This window comes from Danio rerio, chromosome 18 (assembly GCF_049306965.1).
Source record: "Danio rerio strain Tuebingen ecotype United States chromosome 18, GRCz12tu, whole genome shotgun sequence".
Taxonomy (NCBI): domain Eukaryota; kingdom Metazoa; phylum Chordata; class Actinopteri; order Cypriniformes; family Danionidae; genus Danio; species Danio rerio.
In genome coordinates, this window is record NC_133193.1 from 40,312,397 (window position 1) to 40,339,611 (window position 27,215).

Consider the following 27,215-nt stretch of genomic DNA (forward strand, 5'->3'; position numbering starts at 1 on the left):
TAAACCTATAGAGCCTTACCATTAGAGGAAGACAAGAAAAAGCCCCCCATTCTTGAGGATCCTTTGACACCATTGATCAGACTATCACCATTGATGGTAACATGGGACAGACTGGCACAGACTTGAGGCGAAGGAGACAACGGGCCATTGTGAGCCAGAAAACTTTGAGGGTCACCTAAATCAATTCAGAAGGAGAGAGAGAGGAACACAAAAAAGACAAAAAAAGAAAGAAGACAGTTCAACTTAAAGGTCCCGAAGTATGAAAGCCACTTCTCCTGTTCTTGAGGTCTATGTCGACAAAACAACGACTTTTCCTGATGTTATAAAAAAATAATTGACCCCTGAGGAGCAACAGTCCATCATTAAATGGATCAATTTCAACCAAGTAGTAATCCCAAGTGGTGCAGCGCTGAGCTGAGGGCCAAAGAAAACACACTCTATTGATCCAACACCAAAAAACACTATTCCAAAAACTCTAGAAAAATATCCCTCTAATAGCTCAAACAAAGCTGCTGAACTTGCCGACCCACAAAGGGAGCTCAGTTCTTTCAATCGACTCTGATTTGACTATATGACAAGGTGCAGGGAAAGTTCATGAGAAGCCGACCATTCATGACTGTTGGTTTTGTAATATGTGGCTGAAATGTTCCTTGTCTGTAGAAAGAAACCTATTGAAAATGTTTCTCCACAGCAGGAAAGCAATTATTTCCGAAATGTGATGTTTGCAAAGAATAAAAAGCACAGTAATACTGAGGTAATAAATAGTTGCTAATGATATTAATATTTGCTGAAACTTGTTAAGGAGTGTTCCAACTAGGGGTGTAACGGATCTAGGCATGGGATGATAACTGTTTTCAAGATATACAGTGGTCAGGAAAAGTCAAGGTTTTAAAACCTTTGAAAACATTTTCTGTTTTACCGTTCCTACGGTATGTGTAAAATACTTTTTTGGTTATGCTTTAGGACAACAATATCTCTCCAGCAGAAAGATATCCAAAGGAGCCATTTTAAATTGTAAAAAAAATCAGTTTTTGCAACTAACAAAGACAACAGAAGTCAATGATTCATTTAAATTATTTAGCCTGACATGTTACTGTTCCACAATATTTAAAACTTTCTCAAATTAAAATGTATTGTGTTCAAAGGGGAAAAAAGTTTTTGTTTTTTACACAGACATATAAAAAGAATATATTTTAGAGTGGTAATCACAATACTGCGAAATAAAAAAAAAAAATATTGGCTACATTCAAAATCTGCATTCTTGTACTGCATTTGAATTGTTATTTACAACTCAACAAATAGAAAAGTACGTTATGAATTTGAGTGGTATGAATGAAGCTCGGTTGTACTACATCCGCCGTTTTATCATGTTCACGGGAAACACCAGCTTCACTCCCATTCATGATTTCTCTCGTGGTGCATCATGAGATAGTGTAGCGTCCATCAGATGCGCACTTCAAATCCCGTCGGAAGTAGTAGGTCATCTGGTACTTCTCGCATCCTGTTTTTCGATTTCTTTGAATTCGGACATATAACTCAGCTTTCATACTGTTTTTAGCGCACTATATAGAATATAAGTATGCCATTTCGGACGCAGTCGTTGTGTTCAAAGTAGTAAAAAGTTCTTGTTTTTTACCCAGACATTTAAAAAGAATATATTTTAGAGCAGTAATCACAATACAGTGATATTTTTATCCAAGGTTATCATACGGTTAGAATCTTACAAGCCATGCCTAGAAAGTATCACAAGAAAATGAAAGATTGATTCACTTTTCTTTGCTAAACAATTATAGTAACTTTACTAAGAGGATTCAGTGTATTTTTAATTCATACAGTGAAGAAAAAAATTAAATAAGATTAGATTGCTTGATTCAATTTCTTTAAAGCTATTATTTTTATTATTTATTGCCACATAAGCAACATAGGCCATTTCATGGCAAGTTAAATATAGATAAAAACATATTAGCTATTATGTATTTTTGTTTAATTTATTTGCATCTTTTTCTATTTTATTTATTCTATTGTTTGTAATTTCCTTTTATGCTATTAACTGACTGTTTCAACTGTTTAAAAGGTTGCTCAACTTGGTGTAAGTAGAAAAATGCAGAGTTTGGGATTCATCTTTACCGTCTTTGCTGGCGAGAGCACTTCGAACTCCATGCCAAAGAAGTGCAATCTCTTCATCTGTTGGAGTCCGGTCCAAACAGATCCCATTCTCTCCACACCTGCGCCTGCCACTGTCTGCAAGGGCATCTGGAGGGGAGAGAGAACAGACGCCCGCCTCGTGGCTGTAGGTATAGCAAAGTGGCGCTGGAGCACAGATACCATCTGTTCTGAGGACAGGCGGAGAAACTACATTCTGGAGATCTGGAGCATCTTTGTACATTGTCTGTACACCTTCATCGGCCTTGGAAATGTACACGGGACACTCAGCTAGGTCAACCTCCGCCACTTCAGGTTTTGGAGGGGGGCGAGGTACCAAGCTTTTCCCTTGGGTCTTGGCCACATGTTGTGCTTCTCTGGCAGATTGGGGCCTGATGATAGTGCCCTTCCTGGCCCGGGAGGTAACGGGACACGAGGAGACTCTGGCTGAGCGCACTCTCCGGGGAGTCCTTGGGCCCCCAATGCAGAGGGATCTTTTTTGAGAGGTGGGCTCCTTGATATGCTCCTGTGCACGGCTTTCTTGGGGCCCTACATCTGCCCAGGCATGTCTAGTGGATTGGGGCCCAGCAGGGACAGCAGAGGTCTTACTGGAGATGTTCTTTGATACCCCTGTGAGTAAATTCACATGGTCCGAGTGATCTGCAGAAAGCTGTTTATGGGTTTGTTGAGGCAGGTTAGCATGTCTGTTGGGGTCGCCAAACACTCGTTCCTCCCCCTCAACTCTATGTACTTCATCAAACCAACGCAGTTTCTTCTTAATATTTCGTTTTTTCTCAGGCTCATTGAGTTTTGCCCTTGCCAGCTCTACGCTGTCCCGGATTAAAATGGCCACTTCCTTGGTGAAAAGCAAATGGCTAGGGGTGTACGTGAATTTGACGTTTGCGGATTTGGATTTTAAATGGTTTTTAAGAATTCCTTTCAAGAATCTGACGTTGTTTGGCGCACAATGGGTCACGGGGTCTGCAGGTGTTCTGTTAGGTTCCTCTGTGCCTGTGGAAGACTTCAACATTCCGGCTTTTGCCAATTTGGTGACATCCGTTTCATTTTTAGGATCTATGCCTATAGCTTCCTCTATGCACAGTGGTTTGGATTCTGCTTTGAGCCTGGGGGCTTCATCTACATATGGTTTGTGTTTTTGCAACTGTAAAGAACTCACTGCTTCTGTTTGTTGTAAGTTTGGGGAACTCAGGTCAGTCTGATATGTTATGCTAAGACGGGCATTTGAGCTTGAAAAGGCTTCAATTGGACTGTTGCTGTGTTTGCATCTGCCCGTTGGAAGACTGGTCTGCATTACTGATGAATGTTTAGCATACTTTTCCTCAAGGGCTCTTGTCTGCTGTTGGGATTCTGACTTTAAGTCTTTAGTCAGACTTGAGAATTCCAGGGGTGTGGTATCTGGCAAGGCTTGTGTTTTGCAGTGGGCAACCGCAGTTCCTTTGTCTTTCAAAATGTTCCCTTGAGCGTTCCTGTCATTATCGTGAGTCATATGTTCTGAATTAGCCACTAAGTCCTGCTGAGTCAATTCTTTTTGGCAACCATGGGCGTCGAAAGCCTGTGATTGGTCCTTCAAGTTGTCAAATCTGTGTTGCGTGAGATTTTGGAGATTCCGGCTTTTCTCTGCTGACTCATAATACCTTAGTGAATGTGAGTTAACAGCGAGATCACTTTCCTTGTTTAAAATCTCCTCCAGGAAACTCTTAGCTATGGAAGAGGCAGGGTGAGATGGTCTCAATGGTGATGGAAGACAGTTGGATTCTTGAAGCTTAGGGTTATCCAATGGATTGTAGAAAGACTGGGCACAGGTGGTGCTTTGCTGTGAGCTACAAACCGGTAGAGTGTCATGGCTCTTCTGAGGGTCTCCGTTCTCTAAGCTGTCCAGACTAGACAGACTCTCTGTCTCACTACATGGGGTATCAAGATACTCCTGAAAATCAATACGAAAAAAAAAAAAAAAACATTAGAGCACTTATGCACTGATATTGACAGACTGAGTGCTTTTTAGAGATCATGTTGCATTCAAGCTGCAGAGGGATAGAAAATAACACATAGTCAGTTAATCTTTAACTGTAAGGGAAATAATGTCAGTTCCAGCAACAACTTTTTACAATGAATAGAAAGACAGATCAATGGGGTCGATAAGACTTTTAATGTATATGATAGATATGTTTTATGCTTACCAAGGGTGCATCTGTTTAACTAGATATACGCTAAAACAATAAAATTGTATAAAGTAAAATATGTTCTTATTTTAATAGATTTAAAAATTTAAATCCATTCTCATCCATTCTTATTGAAATCCCATGTCTCAATTCTCATTTGACACGTTGTTTTCCCATATATATATATATATATATATATACACACACACACACACACACACACACACACACACACACACACACACACACACACACACACACAAACACACACACACACACACACACACACACACACACACACACACACACACACACACACACACACACACACACACACACACACACACACACACACACACACACACAGAGTTGAAATCAAAATTATTACCCCTCTCTTTAAATTTTTTTTATATTTCCCAAATTATGTTTAACAGAGCAAAGAAATTTTCACAGTAAGTCTGATAATATTTTTTCTTCTAGAGAAAGTCTTATTTGTTTTATTTCAGCTAGAATAAAAGCAGTGTTTAATAAAAAAAAACATTTTACACATTTGATATTTAATGGTCAAAATTATTATCCCCTTTAAGCTTTTTCGATAGTTTACAGAACAAACCATCATTATACAATAACTTGCCTAATTAACCAAGTTATTGAATAAATAAGCCTTTAAATGTCACTTTAAGCTATACAGAAGTGTCTTGAAAAATATCTAGTTAAATATTAATTACTGTCATCTTGACAAAGATAAAATAATTCAGTTTTTAGAGATGAGTTGTTAAAAGTATTATGTTTAGAAATGTGTTGAAAAAATCTTCTTTTCGTTAAACAGAAATTGGGGAAAAGATAAACGGGGGTAATAATTCAGGGGGTTAAAAATTCGGACTTCAACTGTATATATGAAGTAAAGCTAATACATTTGATCATTCATGAACATATTTGTAAATTCAATGGTTGAAAAAAATATATATTTAAAGTATCTCTTTTTTTCTCAATATTTTGAAATATACACTACCAGTGAAAAGTATGGGGTCATTTTTTTCAATTATTATTATGTTCATCGAGGGAGCATTTATTAAATGTAAAAAATGTTGAATTGTTAAATATTTATTAAAAGTTTAAATAACTGCTTTCTTATTGTACATAATTTCAAATATAGTTTCAAATGAAACTCCAGTCATTATTGTTTTTATTACTATTACCATTAATAATAACAATATTAATAATGATAAAAATAACTCATAATAATGGGCATCACGGGGGCGCAGAAGGTAGCACCCTATCCTATAAATAGGGCTGGATAAGTTGGTGATTCACTCTGCTGTGGCTACCCCAGATAAATAAAGGGACTAAGCCGAAAATAAATGAATGAATGAATAAATAATCATAATAATTAATTTTAGAGTGATACTGACCCCAAACTTTTGACCGGTAGTGTATTTTGAATGTGAAATCCAAACAAAAATTTGTATATTATATGTAATTTGCATATATTGCCATATATCAGATTTCTATACAGATTGGGGCTGATTAAGCTATTATTTTTATAACTGTGTTTAAAGCTTATTATTTTTGTGGAAACTATTTTTTTTTCAGAATTAACAAATGAAAAGACAGTTAATCGACAAAAATAATCAGAATTTATTTGAAATATAAATTATTTGTAAATTTATCAATTAAATTGCTTGAAATTTTTTTTTAAAACCTCAAATATACAAAATATGACAAAATAAAATAAAATAGAAAACTGGAATAAAAGCTAATATATTATATTTTTCTACATTTTACATACAGCAAGGACAAATCTACATTTATGCAGGAGGAACGAAGTTTTAAGGATTTATAATTTTGCATCTGCACCAGAAAGCCTCAGCAATATATAATACAAAATATAATAGCTAACCGAATTTCCAGAAGGAAAACCAATGACAGCCAGTGCACAATGGTCACGGGCATCGAAGGGTATTTCAAAAGTCTGACGACATTTGTGCACAGGATAGAACACATTTCCAAGAAGACCTGAGCCAAAGATCTATCCTATAAATAGGGTTATTACTCTGTGCATCCTGCTCTGTTCACAGTTCACTGTATTAAATTATGTGTTGGCTACAAGCCAGAGCAGGTAACATTCCAGCTGGAAGAGGACATAAACTAAGTGTGTGAGAGTGAAAGAATGTTTGTTTGAGGTAAAGATCGCGGAATGTGTATCTGTGTTTTTAATATGCGTTTGTGTGATCTCATCTCTTTAAACACCTCAGTTTGTTCAGAAGATGCAGCAGCGTGTTGTGGCAGGAGGAGCCTTGGGCTAAAATTACAATGTCTTTTTCACCCCCTCCCCCAACAGTTGGATTTGAATCTTAAAACCTACACAAACTCCTTAAGCAAATTTGTAAAAAAGGCTTCTTTCATCATACACAATCACGGCCCAGTGAATCACTTGCACCAGGAAGCTGATCACAATTAGACTATAAATCACCTATAAAAATTAGAAATATTCCTTATATTGTATTCATGATCACAGAATGTAATCATCCCTTTAATAATGTTTTATTCATCTTGAGCACTAAACACCTGGTTGGCTGTATCATTCCGGAACTGTTAATTTCTGCAATATGGATATTACTTCAGGGTTCTTTCATGAACACAAGAACTTTATTGTTAAAGTACTATTAATTTAAATCAAGCACTTTTGTAATTCGTATCACAGCAAACGCAGCATCATGAAAGTTCTTACAGTATTTACCATTTCACTTACCCGTAGGGCTCTATTTTACTGATCTAGGTGCAAAGTCTAAAGTTCATGGCGCAAAAGCATTAAGGGTGTGTCCGAATCCACTTTTGCTATTTTAAGGACGTAAAAATACAATCTGTGCCCCGGCGCATGGTCTAACAGGGTTGTGCTTATTCACTTATTGAGTTATATGTGTGTTTTGAGCATACCGTGCATTAAACCAATCAGAGTCTCATCTCCCATTCCCTTTAAGAGTCAGTTGCATCACACCATGGCGCATTTGTTATTTACATGGTGACTTTGATAGAGGAAAAACTGAAAGCTTCACTAGCGAGAAAACAATTAAACAGACCATCTGCCAAAGATAAAGAATGAACTTTCCCCATTCGGCCTCTTTACTTTCTCTTCTTTACTTTTACGAATAAAAGAACAATGTTGTACGCACTCCACTGACATCCATCAGCCTATTTATTTAATTTAGTTTGTTAAGCGCAAGGATTTGCTTCAAAACTATTTCTAAATTCAGTTCTAATATCCATGCCCCCCATATGGTGATGCATACATCTCTAAAACCCGACAGGAGGACAAATCTAAACTTGTTTTTATTAAAAGAAATATAAATATGCATATAATAAATACTATTACTACTAATAATAACATTATACAAAAGCAAACTGTCATGAATAAACTGAAAAAAAAAAAAAAACCCGAGATGAAGAATGCATGGAGATGGTGGTTTTTATATTTGTGTAGAAAGTAATCATTTTTGTAATATTTTAATCCTTTAATTCTTTTTCATTTGTAAACATATTGATGTATTGCTGTATATCCTGTGTGTATTAAGCAATACACACAATATTAAGCAATATGTACGTGTTTAAGGCGCACAATAGCACAAGTTTACAAAGTGACGCAAATGGATTTATTATTTAAACAACGTATTGCAAAGTGGGAAAATTAGTGTTACGCTGGTCTGAAAATAGCAACACATCGTATCAAACACGTCTTGCGCCTTATTGCGCCGAGTGTATGATAGGGCCCTTAATATTTACATAAAAAATTTCAGAGTTCATTTTCAATGAATTTTAATAAATTAGTTGAATTCAATACTGATAATATTCAGATGCGGTTTCTAAAATATAAAAAAAAGTGCATAATTGTTGCATTACTATTAATTAAAGATTTTTAAATGAAGAATTTCTTCCTTTTTTTGTTCTGTTTTTGACATCAGAACAAGACAATTGTTGAAATAACACCATAATCTTTTTTATTACAATTCTAATTCAAGCACTTTCATGTTTGTTTTTAAGAACTTTCCAGGCCTTATTTATTATTTTTAATTGTAAAGTATAAAACTGCTTTGAAATGATAAATGATATACAAACTAACTTGAATTAAACTGAATCGAATTACAATCATGCGCTGTTAAAAATTTCATTTCAAAATGACATATTTCTAAATAATTCACAAAATTCATACATTCATTTTCCTTCAGTTTGGTCTTTGATTTATCAGAGGTTGCCACAGCAGAATGAACCGACAACTCCTGGCGTATGTTTTATGCAGCAGATGCCTTTCCAGCAACAATCCAGTACTGGGAAACACCAATACACACTCACATTAACACTTTGATTACACAAAGACCAATTTTAGTTAATCCAATTCACCCACAGCATATGTCTTTGGACTGTAGGGGAAACCGTAGCACCTGAAGGAAACCCATGCCAACACGGGGATAAACTCCAAACAGAAATGCCAACTGGCCCACCCGGGACTTAAACCAGTGACTTTCTTGCTGTGAGGTGACAGTGCTAACCACTGAACCACCATGCCGCCCTTAATTGACATTATCTGTCAGCGTATATAAAGGGACAGTTCATTATCATTGTGCGGTAACCACTGACTTTCACAGTTTTCGTTTTTCCTACTATAGATGCCAATGGTTAGCAGTTTCTAACATTCTTCAAAATATCTTCTTTTGTATTCAACAGGAAAAAGAAAGTCAAACAGGTTGGGAACAAGTGTGTGATGATGAGTAAATGGTGACAGTTATTTCATTTTTTGGTGAGCTATCCCTTATTACCTTTAAATTGATGTGTATGTTTTGAAGCGTATGTATTAACCTGTGGATCTTGCTCTTTTTCTCTCAAAAGAGTCTGGCTCTCTTTCTGATCATTGAGGAAGAACGTCTGGTGGTTCTGGAAGTTACTCAGGCTCTTCTCCTGCAGGAGTTTGGTGTAGGCCTCTGCTGCTGATAAGGCACGCAGGTGACGAGCGCCCCCTGAAGGCTTAGGCGAGGGTGTGCAGCTCCTGAAATAAAGCGTAGGCATTGTGATGATGAACTTTATTAGTTTTGTACCTCTGATACAAAAAATGCAGCATGAAGGGATAGGTCACCTAAAAATAAAGATTTCTTCAGCATTTACGCACACATAAGTGGTTATAAACTTTTATGATTGTCTTTCTTCTGTTTGTTACGTAGCAGAAGCACCTCGCTACGCAAATAAGGATAAGGAAGACCGTCTATTAAAAGAGGTCACCCAGAGTCCTCTTTACTGTTCCCCAAGCACATACAGACAGGCCAAGTTGTCGAAAAGGGGTAACAGATTTATTAACATAAATATTTCCAATATCAAAACAAGGGAACAAAAGGCCAAAACAACAAACAAAAGAGTATGCTACCTAATATTAGATCTCTTACCTAAACCGAAAATAAAGTTCTGTAAATAAAACAATAATTCTACCCTCCCTTACTATCCTTTAAACAGGAGAAAACGTGACAATATCATTTAGCAGTAGATAAACATTTGGCCACAGCTAATACAGAATACCGTCCTATTACCGTTTTTACAGAGTATCTCACCAGATGACTTTGGAAAAGGGTTGCGGACAGGAAAGAAACGCTCAGGCACGGTTAATGCAAGTTACAAAAAATAAGAATTGAATAAGCTAAATTGGCTGTAGTGTATGCGTGTGAATGCACATATAAATTTGGGTGAACTAGTTTTTGACCATTAAGTTATTTTGTTTAATAAGCTCCAGATTTGGCTTCAGTACTGACTAATCTAATGCAGGCCCATAGCCAGGGGGGTTCGGGTGTTTTGAACCCCACCCAACTGACAAATTCCAGAATTTGACCCCTATATGAGCTAATTTATCCCATTTTTGACTGCTGTACCATCATAAACTTTAGGATTTAAGACAAGGATTTAAGACAAACTTAATTTTTAATTATTCAAGTGGCTAAATTCATTTCCCAGTGATGGGTTTCAGCTGGAAGGGTATGTGCTGCATAAAAATTCTGCTGTGGCGACCCCAGATTAATTATTTTGGACAAAGACGAAAAGAAAATGAAAGAATGAATGAAAGTTGAATGAGCTGGCAAGTTTTTATTTGCCCATAGTTTGCAGTTTTTAATTTAAAATAAATTTTAGCAGATCCCTATTTGTAAATGATAAATAATAATACATTTATTTATTTTATTGTATTGTATTTAAAATAAGTATTTTACTTTTTTTTCAATTATTTATTTAAAATGCTTAATCTCATAATACTATTTATAAAACTGAATTAACTGACAGTTTGAATCTAAATTTGCATGTAAAAACTTCATAGTAAAATAGTCTGGTGAGCACTCCTACAATTTTTTTTGCTGCATTAAAACAAGTGTGGTTATGATCACCATCCGACAAGCTGATCCAGCAAATATTAGTTCTTAAAATGTCACTAAAATGCATAATTGAATAAATGAGGCAAATAACTGCAAAAAAAGGTCAACTTTTTCAGAAAAAAGAACCTCCTCTTTTAACAGGCTGGCTACGGGCATGTAATGTATATGCATAATAATATTGTATAGCTTCCTATTTAAAATATGAATTTAAAAGATAGATTTGTGAGGGGTGTTGTTATATATATGCTGAGCACTGTATATACATTTTTTAGATAAGCAAATTTTAATGTTTTAACTTAAGAAGAATAAAGAAAGCAATATTTGGTGAAACTACTTAAAAGTTTTGTTATTCTGGCCAAATATCCCTTTCAGAAAAATAAATTCTTTATGTGTGAATGTTTTTTTTTATTGTGAAGAAATATGATCTTTATAGAATAAAATAAGTGTTACCATTTTAAAATAGAATCCATTTTTACAGTAGTTATTTAAATCTATCAAGTTAAATTAGAACCTTTAATGTACACTGAAAATTCTGTAGCAGCAATAAAATAGGCTAAATGCTTTTAATGTTTCATATCAGTTAACATTTACTTTATTTGATGTAATAAAAGGGCTTTAGTTTTATGTTTTAGTAATAGCTGACTATAATAGTTCTGCCCGTTATGATATATTGTGATGGCAGTAATGTCGTACCTGCTAACAGGGGAGGCACCAGACCAAAATTGAGATGGATGAGTATATAAGAGTGGACTGCCTTGAATATGATGAAGTGCTTCGTCAAGGTTGGGTGTTCTTCTCTTAAAGGCTGCTGCAGAACACAAATCACCCTATTTACTGTTTATGGCAGACGGACTGTTTACAACACACACACTGACCTTATAGTACTACTAACACAGTGCATGTAAACACATGGATTAGTGTTCACCTGACTTTTCACTGAACATACCGGGTCTTTTCCTTTGGGAAGGCGGGAGATGAGCTCTTTGGAAGTTCTCTGTGGCCTCCTGGACCTGCTGATGGCGCTGTTGTAGAATATTCTCCCTTAGTCTCTGCTCCTGAACATCCCACTGTTTTCTTTTCTCATCTAGAGCCCTGAAAATAGAAAAACAGCCAGACGGTTTACATGCATGCCAATATATCAGCTTATTAAAGGGATAGTTTACTCAAAAATCAAAGAAATACTCTCTATTTACTCACCATTGATTAAGCTTCTTTATTCTGTTGAACACACAAAATATGATATTTTGAAGAAATCTGAAAACCTGTAAACATTGACTTCTAAAGTAGAAAAAAATACTATGAATGTCAATGATTACAGGTTTCTGGCATTCTTCAAAATATATTCTGTTGTGTTCAATAAAAGAAAGATAGTCAAACTTGTTTGGATTAAGTGAAGTGTGATTAAATGATAAATTTGCAATTTTGGGTGAACTATCATTAGTACATAACACGTTAATATCGAAATAACAAGCTAATATAAAATAACCCATGGAAAAATAACCTGGCAGTGCAAGTAAAATGTGTTTGGTTTTTCAATAAATCAATTCATCTCCATGTTTGCCCAAAGGAATCTGGGTTGTTGTAACCCACACTGTAAAAGAGTGATTAACTTTCACTAAACTTAAAATTGTAAGACAACTAGCTTCAGAGCTTTCCAAGTTGACTCAACTTAAATCGAGTCAAGTGCAGTACTTGGGTGTCACACAACCAGCGATCGCTTTCCAGAGATCGCTGGTTCTCACACGAACTCTCAGGACTACATTTCCGCATTCCCTAGGACTACACATTCATACACGCACTGCTCCCAGACATGCACGCCTGCTCATTCATCTATCCTGATTGCAATCACCAGCTGAACCTTGTCACAGACTGATATCACACCATACTTAAGCCACACATTCACGCTTCCAGTTTGCCGAGTCTTGTTTGCTTTACTGTGACATTACAACGTGGTTCCCTGTCTTGTTTTCTCCGTGTTAGACCTTAGCCCAGTACCCAGCCCTGTTCTCCTGTTTAGCCGCCTGCCTTGTGACCTGTTGCCTGATTTACGACTACGAATTTGGATTTGCCTTAATATACCCGATTGTACCTGATTTGACCATTGCATGAATAAACCTGCATTTGGATCCTACCTTCTGTTGTGAGTGTCACTCCCCCCAGCCGTTACATTGGGATCAAATCAAATCAAATCAAATCAAATCATGCTGTTGTATTTTGCACTGTTGTTGTATTTGCACTGTCTGTATGTTGCACTTTCTGTATTTTGCACTGTCATTTTATTAGCACTGTCTATATTTTGCACTGTCGTTGTATTTTCTGTATTTTTGTACTGTCTGGAGCCAGCACCTAAGCTTTTCACTCATCATAGCACACATGTTGCTGATGATGTGACAATAAAAGTGATTTGATTTGGACTGTTAAGTTGACTTACCTTATTTCTTATAATTAAGAACATGCAGTAGTTCATTTACTTAAAAATTTTAGTACAATGGGTTAACTCACTTTTTATTTTTAAAGTAAAGTCAACTAACCACTATATAGTTCAACATTGATTCAACTATGAACAAACCAACCGTAATTGAAAAAATTAACCCAATGTTGGGTTTGTTTATATTCTACCCAATATCTAACAACAACCAATTATTTTTAAAGCATGTGATGAGTATTGCTCTCAATATGTTTTAATAGCCATGTTAAGTCTATTGTTCGAACATGCTTTTTACATGTGAGGAACATTGCAAAAATCAGAAATGTTGTTTTAAAGAAAGAGATGGAGCTGCTTGTCCATGCCTTTGTCTCTTCACGGGTGGATTATTGTAGTGTTCTGTGTACTTGTCTGAACAAATCTTTCATGCATCAATTGCAAGTTGTGCAGTATGCAGCAGCGAGGCTTTTAACCAACACCAATAGGAGGTCACACATTACTCCTGTGCTTAAGGCACTTCACTGGCTTCCTATTAGCTTTAGAGTAAATTTTAAGATTCTGGTCATTACATATAGAGCTCTGCAAGGTCAAGCACCTCTATATATTCATGCTCTTTTTAATGTAGCCACTTATGTAGCCAGTCTCTGAGGTCTTCTGTCAAAGACCTTTTAGTCATTCCCAGAAAACATCTTAAGACTAAAGGTGACTGTGCCTTCTGTGTTGTAGCCCCAAGGCTCTGGAACTCTCTCCCTTTATGGCACAGTGAACTCTGGGATCAGTTGAACTTTTAAAAAAGCATTTAAAGACACATCTTTTGGTCAAGCTTCTAATTAACATTATTAGTGTTTCTGTACTTGGATTTGTTTTGAAAAGTTTTCTTTTACTGATTTGTGTTCTTTTACCTGTTTTCTGCTTTTCTCTTATTGTAAAGCACTTTGTGACTTAATGTCTGGGAAAGGTGCTATATAAATAAACCTTTACTTACTTTTATCACAAGGAATTTTATAGCTAATATTTAATCCTCTTAGAATGCAGTATTTTAATTGCAGCACATATATTTCTGCTAAAGCACTTTTTTTAACTTTGGGTCAAGAAAGCATCTGAATTTGTGGTAACACTTTACAATAACAGTACATGAATAATGATGTATTAATATGTAAACTAAACATTGCTTTATTATGAATTAATGATGAGTTAAGGTATGCACTAATCATGAATTAACTTTAAGTACAACATGAGTCACATGAGTTCATGTGTGAATACCTTAATTACTTGTTAGTACATGTTGTTAATTAATGTATTAATTAACATTTAAGTTTAGGCTAAATGTAACCAACATGAACTCATGAGCTGTTAATGTATAGTTATGTCATGACTTTACTTGGAGGAGCACATCACTATTAACTCATCCTTAACTACTTATGAACTCCTCTTCATGTTGATGTTGACAGAACACTTTTCTATTGTTATTCAGTGTAAACTCACTAGTTGGACGTGTATAAGGAGTTCATGAGTAGTTAAGAATTGGTTAATGATGATGTGCCCCTCCAAGTAAAGTCACAACATAATTATACATTAACATATCATGAGTTCATCATGGTTAAATTAAGCATAAACTAATGTGGTAATTAATACATTAATTAACAAACAATCATGAACTAACAAGTAATTAAGGTAGCCATTATTCACACATGAACTCATGTGAATCATGTTGTAGTTAAAGTTAATTCATAATTAGTGCATACATTAACTCATCATTAATTCATAATAAAGTAATGTTTAGTTTACATATAAATACATCATTATTCATGTACTGTTATTGTAAAGTGTTACCGAATTTGTTATATGTCTTTCTTCCTTCCTTACTGCAAAACTGAATGCATTTAAATTGGCAGTAAGGATGCATTCTTGTATCATATCACACACAAACACAATTCAATAGACCTACAAAAAGCATGTTTTATGCATTTAAATAATGTTACAAAACTGTAGAAGGGGACAAAATCTTGCTGTGATGATCAAATTATGCTCGGATAAAGGAAAATAGGTACTGTCATGCACTGTCAGTTTATGAAGCATAATTGGGTAAGATCAATGCTCTCAGTATGAACTTACAAGCTCCCTTTGTGCCAGTTTGATCCTTTTAACGATATTATTAATTTGTTTAAAGGCGGAAGGATGAAAACTTTGGCAACTGTTTGCAGCATATCAAATGCACTACTTGACTTCTAATGGAAATGAAACTTTAATCTAATTGGCAATATCAGACTATTGCGCAAGCTGCTGTTATCTCAGACGTTTACTTTCCAGGGTAAACAGAAACTTGAGCTTTCTCTAGCAGATGCATTTCAGCTTAATTAATTTGTTAATGGCACAGAATGTAGCGCATGACTATGATGCGAACCCATTGAGCTGTCTGTCAGAGCACCTACAATCATGGAGAATAAAAATAGCAACCTGAATTAAATTTGAAGTGTTATTTTTTTAAATTTAGTTCTTTAAAAATAGTATTCTTTTTAGATTTAAGATTTTTAATATGTCAAGGGCGTAGGTTTGCACTTGACATTGGTGGGGCCATGTGAATTAAATTTCCCCAGGCCAAGGGGGATTTGAAAGGCCAAAGGTTGGATTATTCTTCTTATTATGTTATAATTTTTCTTTTTATTCAAATGGCCAGTTTCTGACTGAGGAAAGTTAAATGTGCTGGCCAGATTGTTATTTGCCTGTAGGCTTCAGTTTTCAATTTGAAACAAGTTTTAACAGGTTTCTAAAAAATGTAATGATAGATGATAATACATTTATATTTTAAAAATAAGATTTAAAAAAATCTTTTCATATAAAAAATTTATAAAAATGTTATTTATTAATTTATAAAAACTGTACTATAAAATGTACAGTTTAAATGCACATTTTTAATAAAACACTAAAAACACTAAACACTAAAAATAGTAATATAGCATGGTAAGCAATTTGACAAAATTGTAATTATGTAAGTACCATTTGTAATTTGATGTACCAAAATATTTTTGGTACATCAAAAAGTGTGATTTTGATAACCATCCAACAAGATAATCCAGCAAAAAATAGTTCTTAAAATGTCACTAAAAAGCAATATTTACACATAATTATCCATAAATATTAGTATCATAGTTAAATAGAAAATGGGGCAAATAACTGCAAAAAGGTTCAGTTTTTCCGAAAAAAAAAAAAAAAAAACGACCCCTTTCAATGAGCTGGCTACAGGCCAGATGTCATGTTGGAAGAATGTTAGCAGCTACAGCCTCTCACATGACAGAAGGCAAAGGCTCAGCCAATCACAATGTTTATATGTGTTTTGGGGTGGTGTGACTCAAGGAGAAATGAGATTTAACTGTTTCTGCATGTCTAGGTTAATAATGGCGGCGCCATTTTTTTCAAAGTGAATCAAATTATTGGTGGAGACATTTCAATATCTGGCGGATATTGGTGGGGACGGTATATTTTTATAATTTTTTTCTTTTTGGCTTAGTCCCTTTTATTAATCTGGGGTCGAACAGCGGAATGTAACACCAACTTATCCATCTTATGTTTTACGCAGCGGACGCCCTTCCAGCTGCAACGCATCACTGGGAAACACATACACACTCATTCACACACACATACACTATGGACAACTTAGCCTACCCAATTCACCTGCACCGCATGTATTTGGACTGTGGGGGAAACCGGAGCACCCGGAGGAAACCCACGCAACCTTCTTGCTGTGAGGCGACAGCACTACCTACTGCGCCACTGCATCCCCACAGTGTATTATGTAATATATAATATTATGGCAACACAATTAAGGTTAATTTCAGGAATTTTGTCAATTAATGACCTTTTTTCTGCAGTATGTACCACCCTGATAAATAATAATAATATGAAATATCAAAAATGGAGATATGGCATGTCTTGTCATTGACATGCATACACACAGAACTGAAGGAATATACTATCTATGTATTTACTATGAATACATGTATATGAATGTACTTAAACTACTGAATTTTTAGGATTGGTTATTAGGTGATCTGTTAAGCTGTCTAAGTGGCTTTGTTTCTCTTAATTATACAATTATTTATATTATATATTTTATATTATATATTATATTTATTTTAATGTATGTTTATTTTGATATAGCTTTAATTGTGATTGATTTTTGTAATTTGTTTTAAAAATATCAGAAAAACCATCATGTCAATGACACTGATGTATTCTTTAAAAATAGTTAAACTGAAAACTAAAAAATGTTAAACTAAAGTTTAACTAAAGTTAACTAAATCAAAGTTTTACTTAAACTAAAAACTATACTACTAAAAGACCTTTTAAGACCTTCTAAGTTAAAACAGTTTGAATAATCGTATTTATGAAATCTAAAAAGATATTATTAAAATATCACATGCTTTAAACCAAGTTATTTTAGTCATATTGATCAATTTTAAACAGTGATAGTTTGAATTAATATAATGATTTTCTTTTAGACTTTACATTTTCATTTTTAATTTTTTCTCTAAACTGACAAAACAGTCTCTTCTTCCTCATCATCACTGCTTTGTATAAAGTACTCTTTCTTTGCTCTTACTGATTAGAGCTTCTATTTCAAGCAAGTAAATCCTGGCTGACAAGTAAAGGATTGTATAACAGTATCTGCGCACTGTAGGGTAGCTTCACTTTCAATGTGCACAGAGACTGACCAGGTCAAAACCCCAGACTGAGTCATTAACAGCATGGAGACAGTTCTTAGTATATCTGACACTCACTGTCAACACTGCATTCAGCTGGTGTGCATTGCTTCTGATCGCTGGGGCTCTTGCCCGGCAGTCTTTTAGCACATAGTTGCCTTGTTGGTGAATACACTAATGCTTTTTTTCTTGTTTACGCCACCTCATCTCATAACAGGTCTTCAGAGACCAACAGAAAGAGCTGTGTGCTTTTATATCCACGTTGAAATGTATTAAATGCTTTAGGAAATAAATTTACAGCAGACATACATATAAATGTACTATTGCAAATGTTTGTTATTTTTGTAAATGTAAATCTTTATGAAAATTTACTTTTAACTGACAAAGATGAGTCCGGAGATTTTTTAATAAAACTAAAATAATATGTTTGTGTTGAAGTTTACATACATTGTGCACAAATGTAAAAAAAAAACAAACAAAAATGTTTACAGATAAATAGATTGAGCACATTTTTAATGAAAATGCTATTTTAATTTTTGCACTACAATGTTTTAAAAATTAGTTAGTGGAAATTTTCCAGCAATTGCTTAACTTAGTGATAAATGTTTTGACACCAAATTTATATAATAATATAATGTAATTTACATAAAATACACTTTGATGTAAATTCATCAGCCACCCATAAAATGAGCCAAAATCCCATGCAGTAATGAAATCAACATAAAATCAGATACATTTTTGTCACACTTACTTTCTTCTGCGATTAGTTTCCAGAGAAAGCTTTCGAGCCCGAGCCCGACAGTACCTCTGCTCCTGTAACAGCACTTCCCTTTCATCTTCAGTTTCTCCATATACACCTGATCTGATGCTAATGTGATGCAAAGTTAAGGAAGGTACTTCCTATATATATATAATGTGTGCTTTGTTTGTTTAGTGTTAGTCATAAAAAAATCTGTACAAATAATCAACTAAGCCAGTTGTTTTGCTACAGTAAATTACAGCTGAATAGACTACAATATCCACATATAATTCATACACAAAAAAGGATACGAGTAATAAAGTGTGTCCTCCATGACTGACATCCCAAATATCAGGTCTCCACACAACGAATATCTCATCCATATAGCCAAAACTGTATCTTATCGCGCAATAACATAGCTGGAACAAAAGGTTTCAAAAGGAAAATACTGAAGAATGACAACAAGGTAAAGACTAGAAAGCCGGTGGAACGTCAAACAGGTAACATGTACTACCTCTGACTTTATGACGTCCTTTTGGTATGATACTTAATTTATCCAAACCGAGTGCGTGTTATCTTGTCATTGTGTTAAATTATATCAGGTTAAGGTAACGTTAACCCTTCATCGCCATTCTCTACAGGTGAAAGAGTTACGCCATGTCAGTAACCAGTGACGCGCTTCCTTGACAACAGACACAAACTCACGGTGGAGGCGCGGTCACGTCACGTCAGTCAGAAGGGATTGATCCTCCTCAATCTCAGCGGATTTAATACACTGCTGCTCCCTGCTGGATCATTTGAATACTCAACAGGTTACTTTCTTGTAGCGACACATACATTTTTCATTCTTTGAATGTCTACGTGAGCAGTCTGATGTCAGTTGTTAATTTCTCAGTTTACCGGTTTCGGTCAGTTATTCTATAGGTTAATATTGTGAATAAGTTACTTGCATCGTGGCGCACTTCCTGACCACGAGGTCCTAATATTTCACCTGCACCTGCCTTGAAAAAAAGATACATTTTTTCCCATGTAAGTAGCCTACACAAAAAGAGGTAATGTTAACAACTGAACACCTATACAGCCAAATATACCAATATATAGCCTACCACCAGGATGAGTTGGAGTAGGCCTACACAAACACTCGGTCTTCAAATAATGTGTTGTCTATATGTTGAAAAATGTAAGCAATATACAGACCCATAGCCAGCCTGGTGAAAGAGGGGTTTTTTTTCTCCAAAAGTGGACATTTTTGCAGTTGTACTCTTTATTTTCTATTTAATTATGTAATTTAATTACTGCATTATAGTGACATTTTAAGCACTATTTAGCTGAATTAGCTTGTCGGATGGTCATCATAACAGCACTTTTTGATATATCAAAAACATTTCCTAAAGATTTTATAATGAATAAATGTGAAATAATACTTATTTTTAAAATACATATTCATTACATCATATATCATTAGAAAAATAATAAGAATCTGTTAAAGTTTTAAATTAAAAACTGTAGTCTATTGTCATTTATCAGGCAACTAACAAACTGGCCAGCACACTCAGCTGTTCTCAGTCAGAATTTGGCCCTTTGAAAAAAAAAAAAATTAAAACATGATAATATAATGTAAAGATTCACCATTGTTCTAGCCAAAATAGTATTCAATTCAGTTTCAATATGGGCTGCTTTTGGTGCAACTTGCTCATCTTTTGTTTCAAGAATAAAGTTTCACAACAACTCTGCAGTGAAACAAGACTTCTCTTGCGTCAAATTGTAAGAATAAAATATATGTTAGCGATGGCCAAAACGGATTAGCCAAAGTCACACCAAAGCGTCAGCCAATTCCGCTTAGTCTTTAAACCTTTTTTAATGGGTTATTATCAATATTTATGATGGCATAGCAGTCAAAATAGGACAAATGAGCTCATGTATGGGGCAAATTCTGGACATTTGTCAGTGAGGTGTGGGTCTTCCGAACCACCCGAACCCCCCTGGCTTCAGGCCTGTTATATTATCCCTTTAGGGGTCAGTAGATTTGACCCCTTTGGCATTTTTATTATAAAAAATAAATAAATAAATAAATAAATAAACAAAACAAACAAACAAATAAATAAATAAATAAATAAATAAATAAATAAATAAAATACTTTATGACCTATTAAGCTATATCCAACCACCAGGGGGTGATCAAAATATTTTGTGCTAATCATACTAAATCATACAATCATGAAAAAATTTCGCTTAATCATTCAGATGAATCAGTCAAATGCTTATAATGAATTAAAATACCCTGAAAAGCACTGAATTAGTCATTGTTGAGTGGAGAAAAGTGCTTGTTTCAATGTGATTCTCACAAACAAATCATATGGAAGCTTGTATTTGTCACTGAATAAAAAAATAATAATAATATCTTGCAGCAGGTGGCTAACTAGCACTTCTTGGGTGTATTGCCTCTTGTTGAATCACAAGAGTAAGAGTAAGAGTAAGTTAGAGCTGCAAGAAACAGAATAATAAGATACGTCAGAATTGTGAGAGAAGATTAACTCACAATTGCAAGAAAATGTAACATTTCTGAGAAAAAAAAAGAAAATGGCAAAAGGTATATAAATGCACACAAGGTTTGATATTTACACAAACAGGTGCAACAGATTTATAAAAAAAACGAAAACAATCATAAAAAAACTATTTATTATAAAAATGTGGCATCATTATAATTACAGCAGTTTTCCCCTAAAATTTCCGCCCATCTGTCCCTCATGATGTAGTCTTTGGCCCCGTTTACACTAGTACGTTTTAGTTTTAAAACGGCGTTTTAGAATGAAAACGATCCGCGTCCACACTCGCGTTTTACCCAGCGTTTCTGAACTGCTCTCCGTCCACACCAAAACGCTGAAAACGCACATCACGTGACCACACAGACGCTCTCGGGCAAGCGCTGCGCCCATCTACCCAGTTGAGAGCTGTGCTAGTCGGACTTCTCATCAAGCATCTCCCGCTGGATCTAATCTCACTATATTTATTAAACGGGATATTTCATTTATCTTGTTGTCTTTATCTAACGACATATTCCCTGACTTTGGGCATTGGAATCTATTACAGTGAAGATGACACTCATCTTATGCAGCACGACGCCTCAACATTTCTGCTGTCTAAGTTGCTAATATTAAAATGAAAATAGGCAGTTCCTTATATCATGTATACATTTTATTGTTGAGAAAGTGAAACAACGAAGCCAGGGTGATGTGAATGAAGTTATAAAGTACACTGTTCCCTTTGAAGATTTACCCGTGTCCTCGGTATAGTCTGCTTTTCCATATCAAACTGAGAAGAAGAGATGCAGCCTTGATCAAACTTGCGAAGTCTGAACTTACACGGAGAAGATGCAGGACTGAACTGTGCGTGTTAGGCTACTTAATATTCAGAAAAAGCCCCAATCAGAGAGGCGAACGTCTGCAGCCCCGCCTCCGTTTTCAGATTTCTCCGTTTTCCATCATCCACACTGAGACGGAGCAGCAGCGTTTTAGAATGAAAACGGCCTCTCCAGCGTTTTCGAAACGATCCGTTTTCGGCGCTCGAGAACTCCGGCGTAGTGTGGACGGTTGGCGTAACCGTAGCAAAACTTATGCGTTTTCAAACTAAAACGCATTAGTGTAAACGGGGCCTTTATTTAAAGGTCCTTCACACATTAACTGCTTTAAATCACTTAACTGAAGTTGTGAATGGCGGGTCTTCCCAGGGTTGATCCTGTCTGTCACAGCCGCTGCAGAGTGTGAATTGAAGTGAAACTGCTGGGTTAGAGATGTTAGAGTGTGAATGTAAGTAGCTGACAAGCCGTGTCGACCCGTTCAGGTATGTTTGTTCCAGCATGACATAGACTTTTTTGAACCACCTCCTCTCTCGCTGTCTAGGATCTCTACATGACTGTCCTCCTGTGACTGACCCTCCTGACTGTGAGATGCATCAGTGTGCAGCAGAATCTGCTCCTGTGCTGTGCCATCGGCAGCTTTAAATTCACACTTGACATGTGAAGATGAAAAAAAGGATGAGTGAAAATGCACAGTTCACGCATGCAAAAAAAACCAAATAAATAAATAAATAAAATATAAAATATAAGATAATTATTTTAATGGATAAGTGAGTGAATGAATACATTTAAATTTGTGCTGATGAATCATGATTAATCGCATTCAAAATAAAAATACACAATTATATATATATATATATATATATATATATATATATATATATATATATATATATATATATATATGTATTAATGTATGTATGTATGTATGTATGTATGTATGTATGTATGTATGTATGTATGTATGTATGTATGTATGTATGTATGTATACAGTTGAAGTCAGAATTATTAGCCCCCCTGAATTATTAACACCCTTGTTTATTTCTTCCTAATTTCCGTTTAACAGAGAGCCGATTTTTTCAACACATTTCTAAACATTATATTTTTAATAACTCATTTATAATAACTGATTTATTTTATCTTTGCCATGATGACAGGAAATAATATTTTACTAGATATTTTCAAGAGCTTCTATACAGCTTAAAGTGAGATGTAAAGGCTTAACTAGGTTAATTAGGTTAACAAGGCAGGTTAGGGTGATAAGGCAGGTTATTGTATAATGATGATTTGTTCTACAGAGGATTAAAAAAATATGTATAACTGGGTCAGTTGGCGTTTCTGTGTGAAGTTTGCATGTTCTCCCTGCGTTTGCGTGGGTTTCCTCCGGGTGGTCCGGTTTCCCCCATAGTCCTAAAGACATGGAGTACAGGTGAATTGGGCTAAATTTTCATTATCTTACAACCTATTTTATCTGTTTTATCTATTTTTATTCTTATTTTTATAATTCTTATTATTTGTTTTTATTTGCTTACACTTGTCTCTTTTATTCCTGTTTATGTAAAGCACTTTGATAAACTTGCCTTGCCTTGCCTAAAATGTCCATAATTTATGAGTGTGAATGAGTGTGTATGAATGTTTCCCAGAGATGGGTTGCAGCTGGAAGGGCATCCGCTGTGTAAAACATATGCTTAACTAGGTTAATTAGGTTAACAAGGCAGGTTAGGGTGATTAGGCAGGTTATTGTATAATGATGATTTGTTCTATAGAGGATTAAAAAAATATAGCTTAAAGGGGCTAATAATTTTGTTCTTAAAAATGGCTTAAAAAATTAAAACTGCTTTTATTCTAGCGGAAATAAAACAAATAAGACTTTCTCCAGAAGAAAATATATTATCAGACATACCGTACCATAAATTTCCTTGCTCTGTTAAACATCATTTGGGAAATATTTAAAAAAGAAAAAAAATTAAAAGGGGGGTTAAAAATTCTGACTTTAACTATATATATATATATATATATATATATATATATATATATATATATATATATATATATATATATATATATATATATATATATATATATATATATATATAATGTACATAAAAATATATCTGTAATATATTTGTATTTATACATATACGTAAATATACACTGCACACATGTATATATTAATATTTAAATACAAACATTTATCTCATGTGATTAATTGTAATTAATCGTTTGATGGTACTAATTTAAATAACTAAATCAAAATACAAAATCTTTAAATTCAAGCTTAAAGTGAAAAGGGATAAATGAGTGAAAATATACGGATACAAAAGCAGTGACATTAAAATTTAAAAATATATAACAGGGTATGCGTGACGCAGTGGGAAGTACTGTCACCTCACAGCAAGAAGGTCGCTGGTTCGAGCCTCGGCTGGGTCAGTTGGCGTTTCTGTGTGAAGTTTGCATGTTCTCCCTGTGTTTGAGTGGGTTTCCTTCGGGTGCTCCGGTTTCCCCCATAGTCCTAAAGACATGGAGTACAGGTGAATTGGGTGGGCTAAATTTTCATTATCTTACAACTTATTTTATCTGTTTTATCTATTTTTATTCTTATTTTTATAATTCTTATTATTTGTTTTTATTTTCTTACACTTGTCTCTTTTATTCCTGTTTCTGTAAAGCACTTTGAATTGCCATGAAATGTGCTATATAAATAAACTTGCCTTGCCTAAAATGTCCATAATTTATGAGTGTGAATAAGTGTGTATGAATGTTTCCCAGAGATGGGTTGCAGCTGGAAGGGTGTCCGCTGCATAAAACATATGCTGGATAAGTTGGTAATTTATTCCGTTGTGGCGACCCCGGATTATTAAAGGGACTAAGCCGAAAAGAAAATGAATGAATAACAGTATACATGACTGAAAAAGTATTTGAATATGTAAATTCACACAAAGAACTGTAAATTAACATTTCACTTGCAAATCACAGCAATATAATATATGCAAAATACATTACGTAAAAGTTATACATACAGTCAGGGATGGGCAGTATTTATGTACAATGTACTGTGTGTATTTTAAATAAATTAGTATTTTGTAATTTGTATTTGATAGGGTTCATGAAAATGGCTTAATATTTTGTATCAAAATACTTGAGTGTCTTTTATTTTTGTAGTTTAAAAATACTGTAAAATACTTTGCAAGTATTTTACATAATGATATCTTAAAAATGAAGTCTCTGATTGGTGCTTTCTCATTATTTGCCTAAGTTTAAGATCAAAACATAAAACTAATTTATTTTAAGAAGGTGGTGAATGATTGGATGGATGGAAATTATGCTTAAAGAAAGTAACAGTCAATGGGTGAGGGTATATTTAGTTGTTAAAGTCAACAACTATTGAAAACAACTTTTGAGCAATGCTAAGACCAGAAATATATAATGCTATAGTGTACAATTCAGCATGTTTGCCTAAGAAATGTGATGTAATATGGATGATCAGAATTTTAGTGACCATTATCAGCATCAAATGGTCTAAACTATAGGACAGGGGTCACCAATCTCGTTCCTGGAGCTCCGGTGCCCTGCAAGGTTTAGCTCCAACTTGCCTGGGTGTTTCAAGTATACCTAGTAAGACCTTGATTAGGTTTTAGTTGTGTTTGATTAGGGTTGGAGCTGAAATCTGCAGGACACCGGACCTCCAGAAACAAGTTTGGTGATCACTGCTATAGGACATCATCTTCAAGACAAGACTTTCTGTAAGATTTGTGCAAAATGTATACTAAACTCAAAGAAAAAAACACAAGTTACCTTTGGATTACAAGTTCAATTTACATTATGCCACAACTTGGCCCTGTAGGTGAATGAAGTGGCAGAGAATATCTGTTGTTATCAAACATTGTTTACTTTACTAAGGCAGTTTAATGGAATCGATCCAATAGGCCTGTTTATGGAAGGTTTACAAAGAAATTTCATGCTACCTTTTAAAAGTATTTTGTAGTATTTTTAAAATACAATTTTATTTTGTGGCTGCTGTATTTTGTAGATTATTTTGCTACACTTAAAATATATGTATTTAGTATTTTATTTTAAAATACATTTTAGTGTATTTTTGCTCACAATCCCTGCATAAAGTCACCTTTAACATGTAATGCAAAATTGGTGAAATTCAGAATAGAAGTGAAGCAAAAAGTTAGGATAAATGTGTGAATAAATAGATTCAGTAATTTAAAATACAGGAGATCTACATAGAAAAAATAGTATGTAAAATATATACATACGAATTACAAGTTTGTTTATTAAGCAGATTGTTCAATTTCAAAAATCACTGGGATATATAATAACCACATATGTAAAGTTAACAAAAATATCTTTATCTCTCAATTTTATGTATTACCTTTTTGTAAATGACTTTTCTATTGTTATAAATTATTAGTCATATCATTTATAATGAATCATTTTGACTTATATAATGATTTAAGTGATTATTTAAATAAACAAATATTTTATTATCATGTATTTATTTTAATGTATTCTTTCAAAACATATGATTTCTGCTGTTTATTTGACAAGAAAATACTAGTTTAGATAAATGTTCACATTTAATTTAGTGCTACTTGCAGGTTCTTTGTGATTATTAACAAAATTTGCTAGCAATCATTCAATAAAGCTGCTTAATTTATTTTCTAGTAATCTGTAGATCCTTTTATGCAAATCTGTCAGATTATGCCATTATTATTATCTTCATTAAAACTCTAACTACAGATAAGTACAGATAAGTACAAGTTACTGGATGATTTTAATTTATAGACTAAGCAAAAAGTTTGCCTGTAAAATTTTCACCAGTAATCTTTTATCAGCCGTATGGTTTGCTGCCACAGTTAAGCTGTTGTTTACAGGAGATCTGGAATGAATGAAAATGACTTACACTGACTCCCAGGTTCTTGTTTCTTCTATTTCCCTCTTGAACCCCCCGTTTGTACTAAGCAAATAATAAACCCAGGCTAAGCATGTGGAGGACAAATGTAATCCAGATCTCTGTAATCCAGTTACTGTGAGACATCCTCTCTGATCCGGATTTACAGTCACAATGAAACACTGAGGGTGTGAAATGTATACTGCCTCAGAAGTTCTCTTCCACGCCGCATAGGGATTAAAGCTGCTTATACTGTCCTGATATTAGCACACATTAACACATTAAAAAACAAACCTTGAGGTGTTGCCCTTCTTTCATCTTAAGGGCTTTTGGAAAAACTTCACAGGGCAAAATTGTTGCGTTTTTAAATCACAG

The 27,215-nt window shown here is 34.5% G+C and overlaps 1 protein-coding gene across 17 annotated transcripts in view; it reads right to left on the minus strand.

The window, feature by feature from the left end:
- Positions 1 to 26,939, minus strand: part of cep126 (centrosomal protein 126) — a 37,148-nt gene extending 10,209 nt beyond the window's left edge. For 3 of the 17 annotated variants that reach the window (XR_012394081.1, XR_012394079.1, XM_073930015.1), the window contains exons 1-8: positions 19,099 to 19,256; positions 18,896 to 19,003; positions 18,597 to 18,713; positions 11,667 to 11,812; positions 11,414 to 11,525; positions 9,174 to 9,360; positions 2,128 to 4,087; positions 20 to 175 (exon numbers count right to left, since the gene is read on the minus strand). Coding sequence is in view for 8 of the 17 variants with exons in the window: in XM_073930015.1 (XP_073786116.1) it covers positions 20 to 175; positions 2,128 to 4,087; positions 9,174 to 9,360; positions 11,414 to 11,525; positions 11,667 to 11,812; positions 18,597 to 18,713; positions 18,896 to 18,963 (2,746 nt within the window). In the remaining 9 variants the exon portion in view is untranslated. Of the gene's footprint in view, positions 1 to 19; positions 176 to 2,127; positions 4,088 to 9,173; positions 9,361 to 11,413; positions 11,529 to 11,666; positions 11,813 to 18,596; positions 18,714 to 18,895; positions 19,257 to 22,283; positions 22,592 to 24,328; positions 24,453 to 26,852 lie in introns of those variants that run through there. The other 14 variants (XR_012394078.1, XR_012394077.1, XM_073930014.1 and 11 more) reach the window with 8 other exon arrangements.
- Between the last annotated feature and the right edge of the window lie 276 nt (positions 26,940 to 27,215).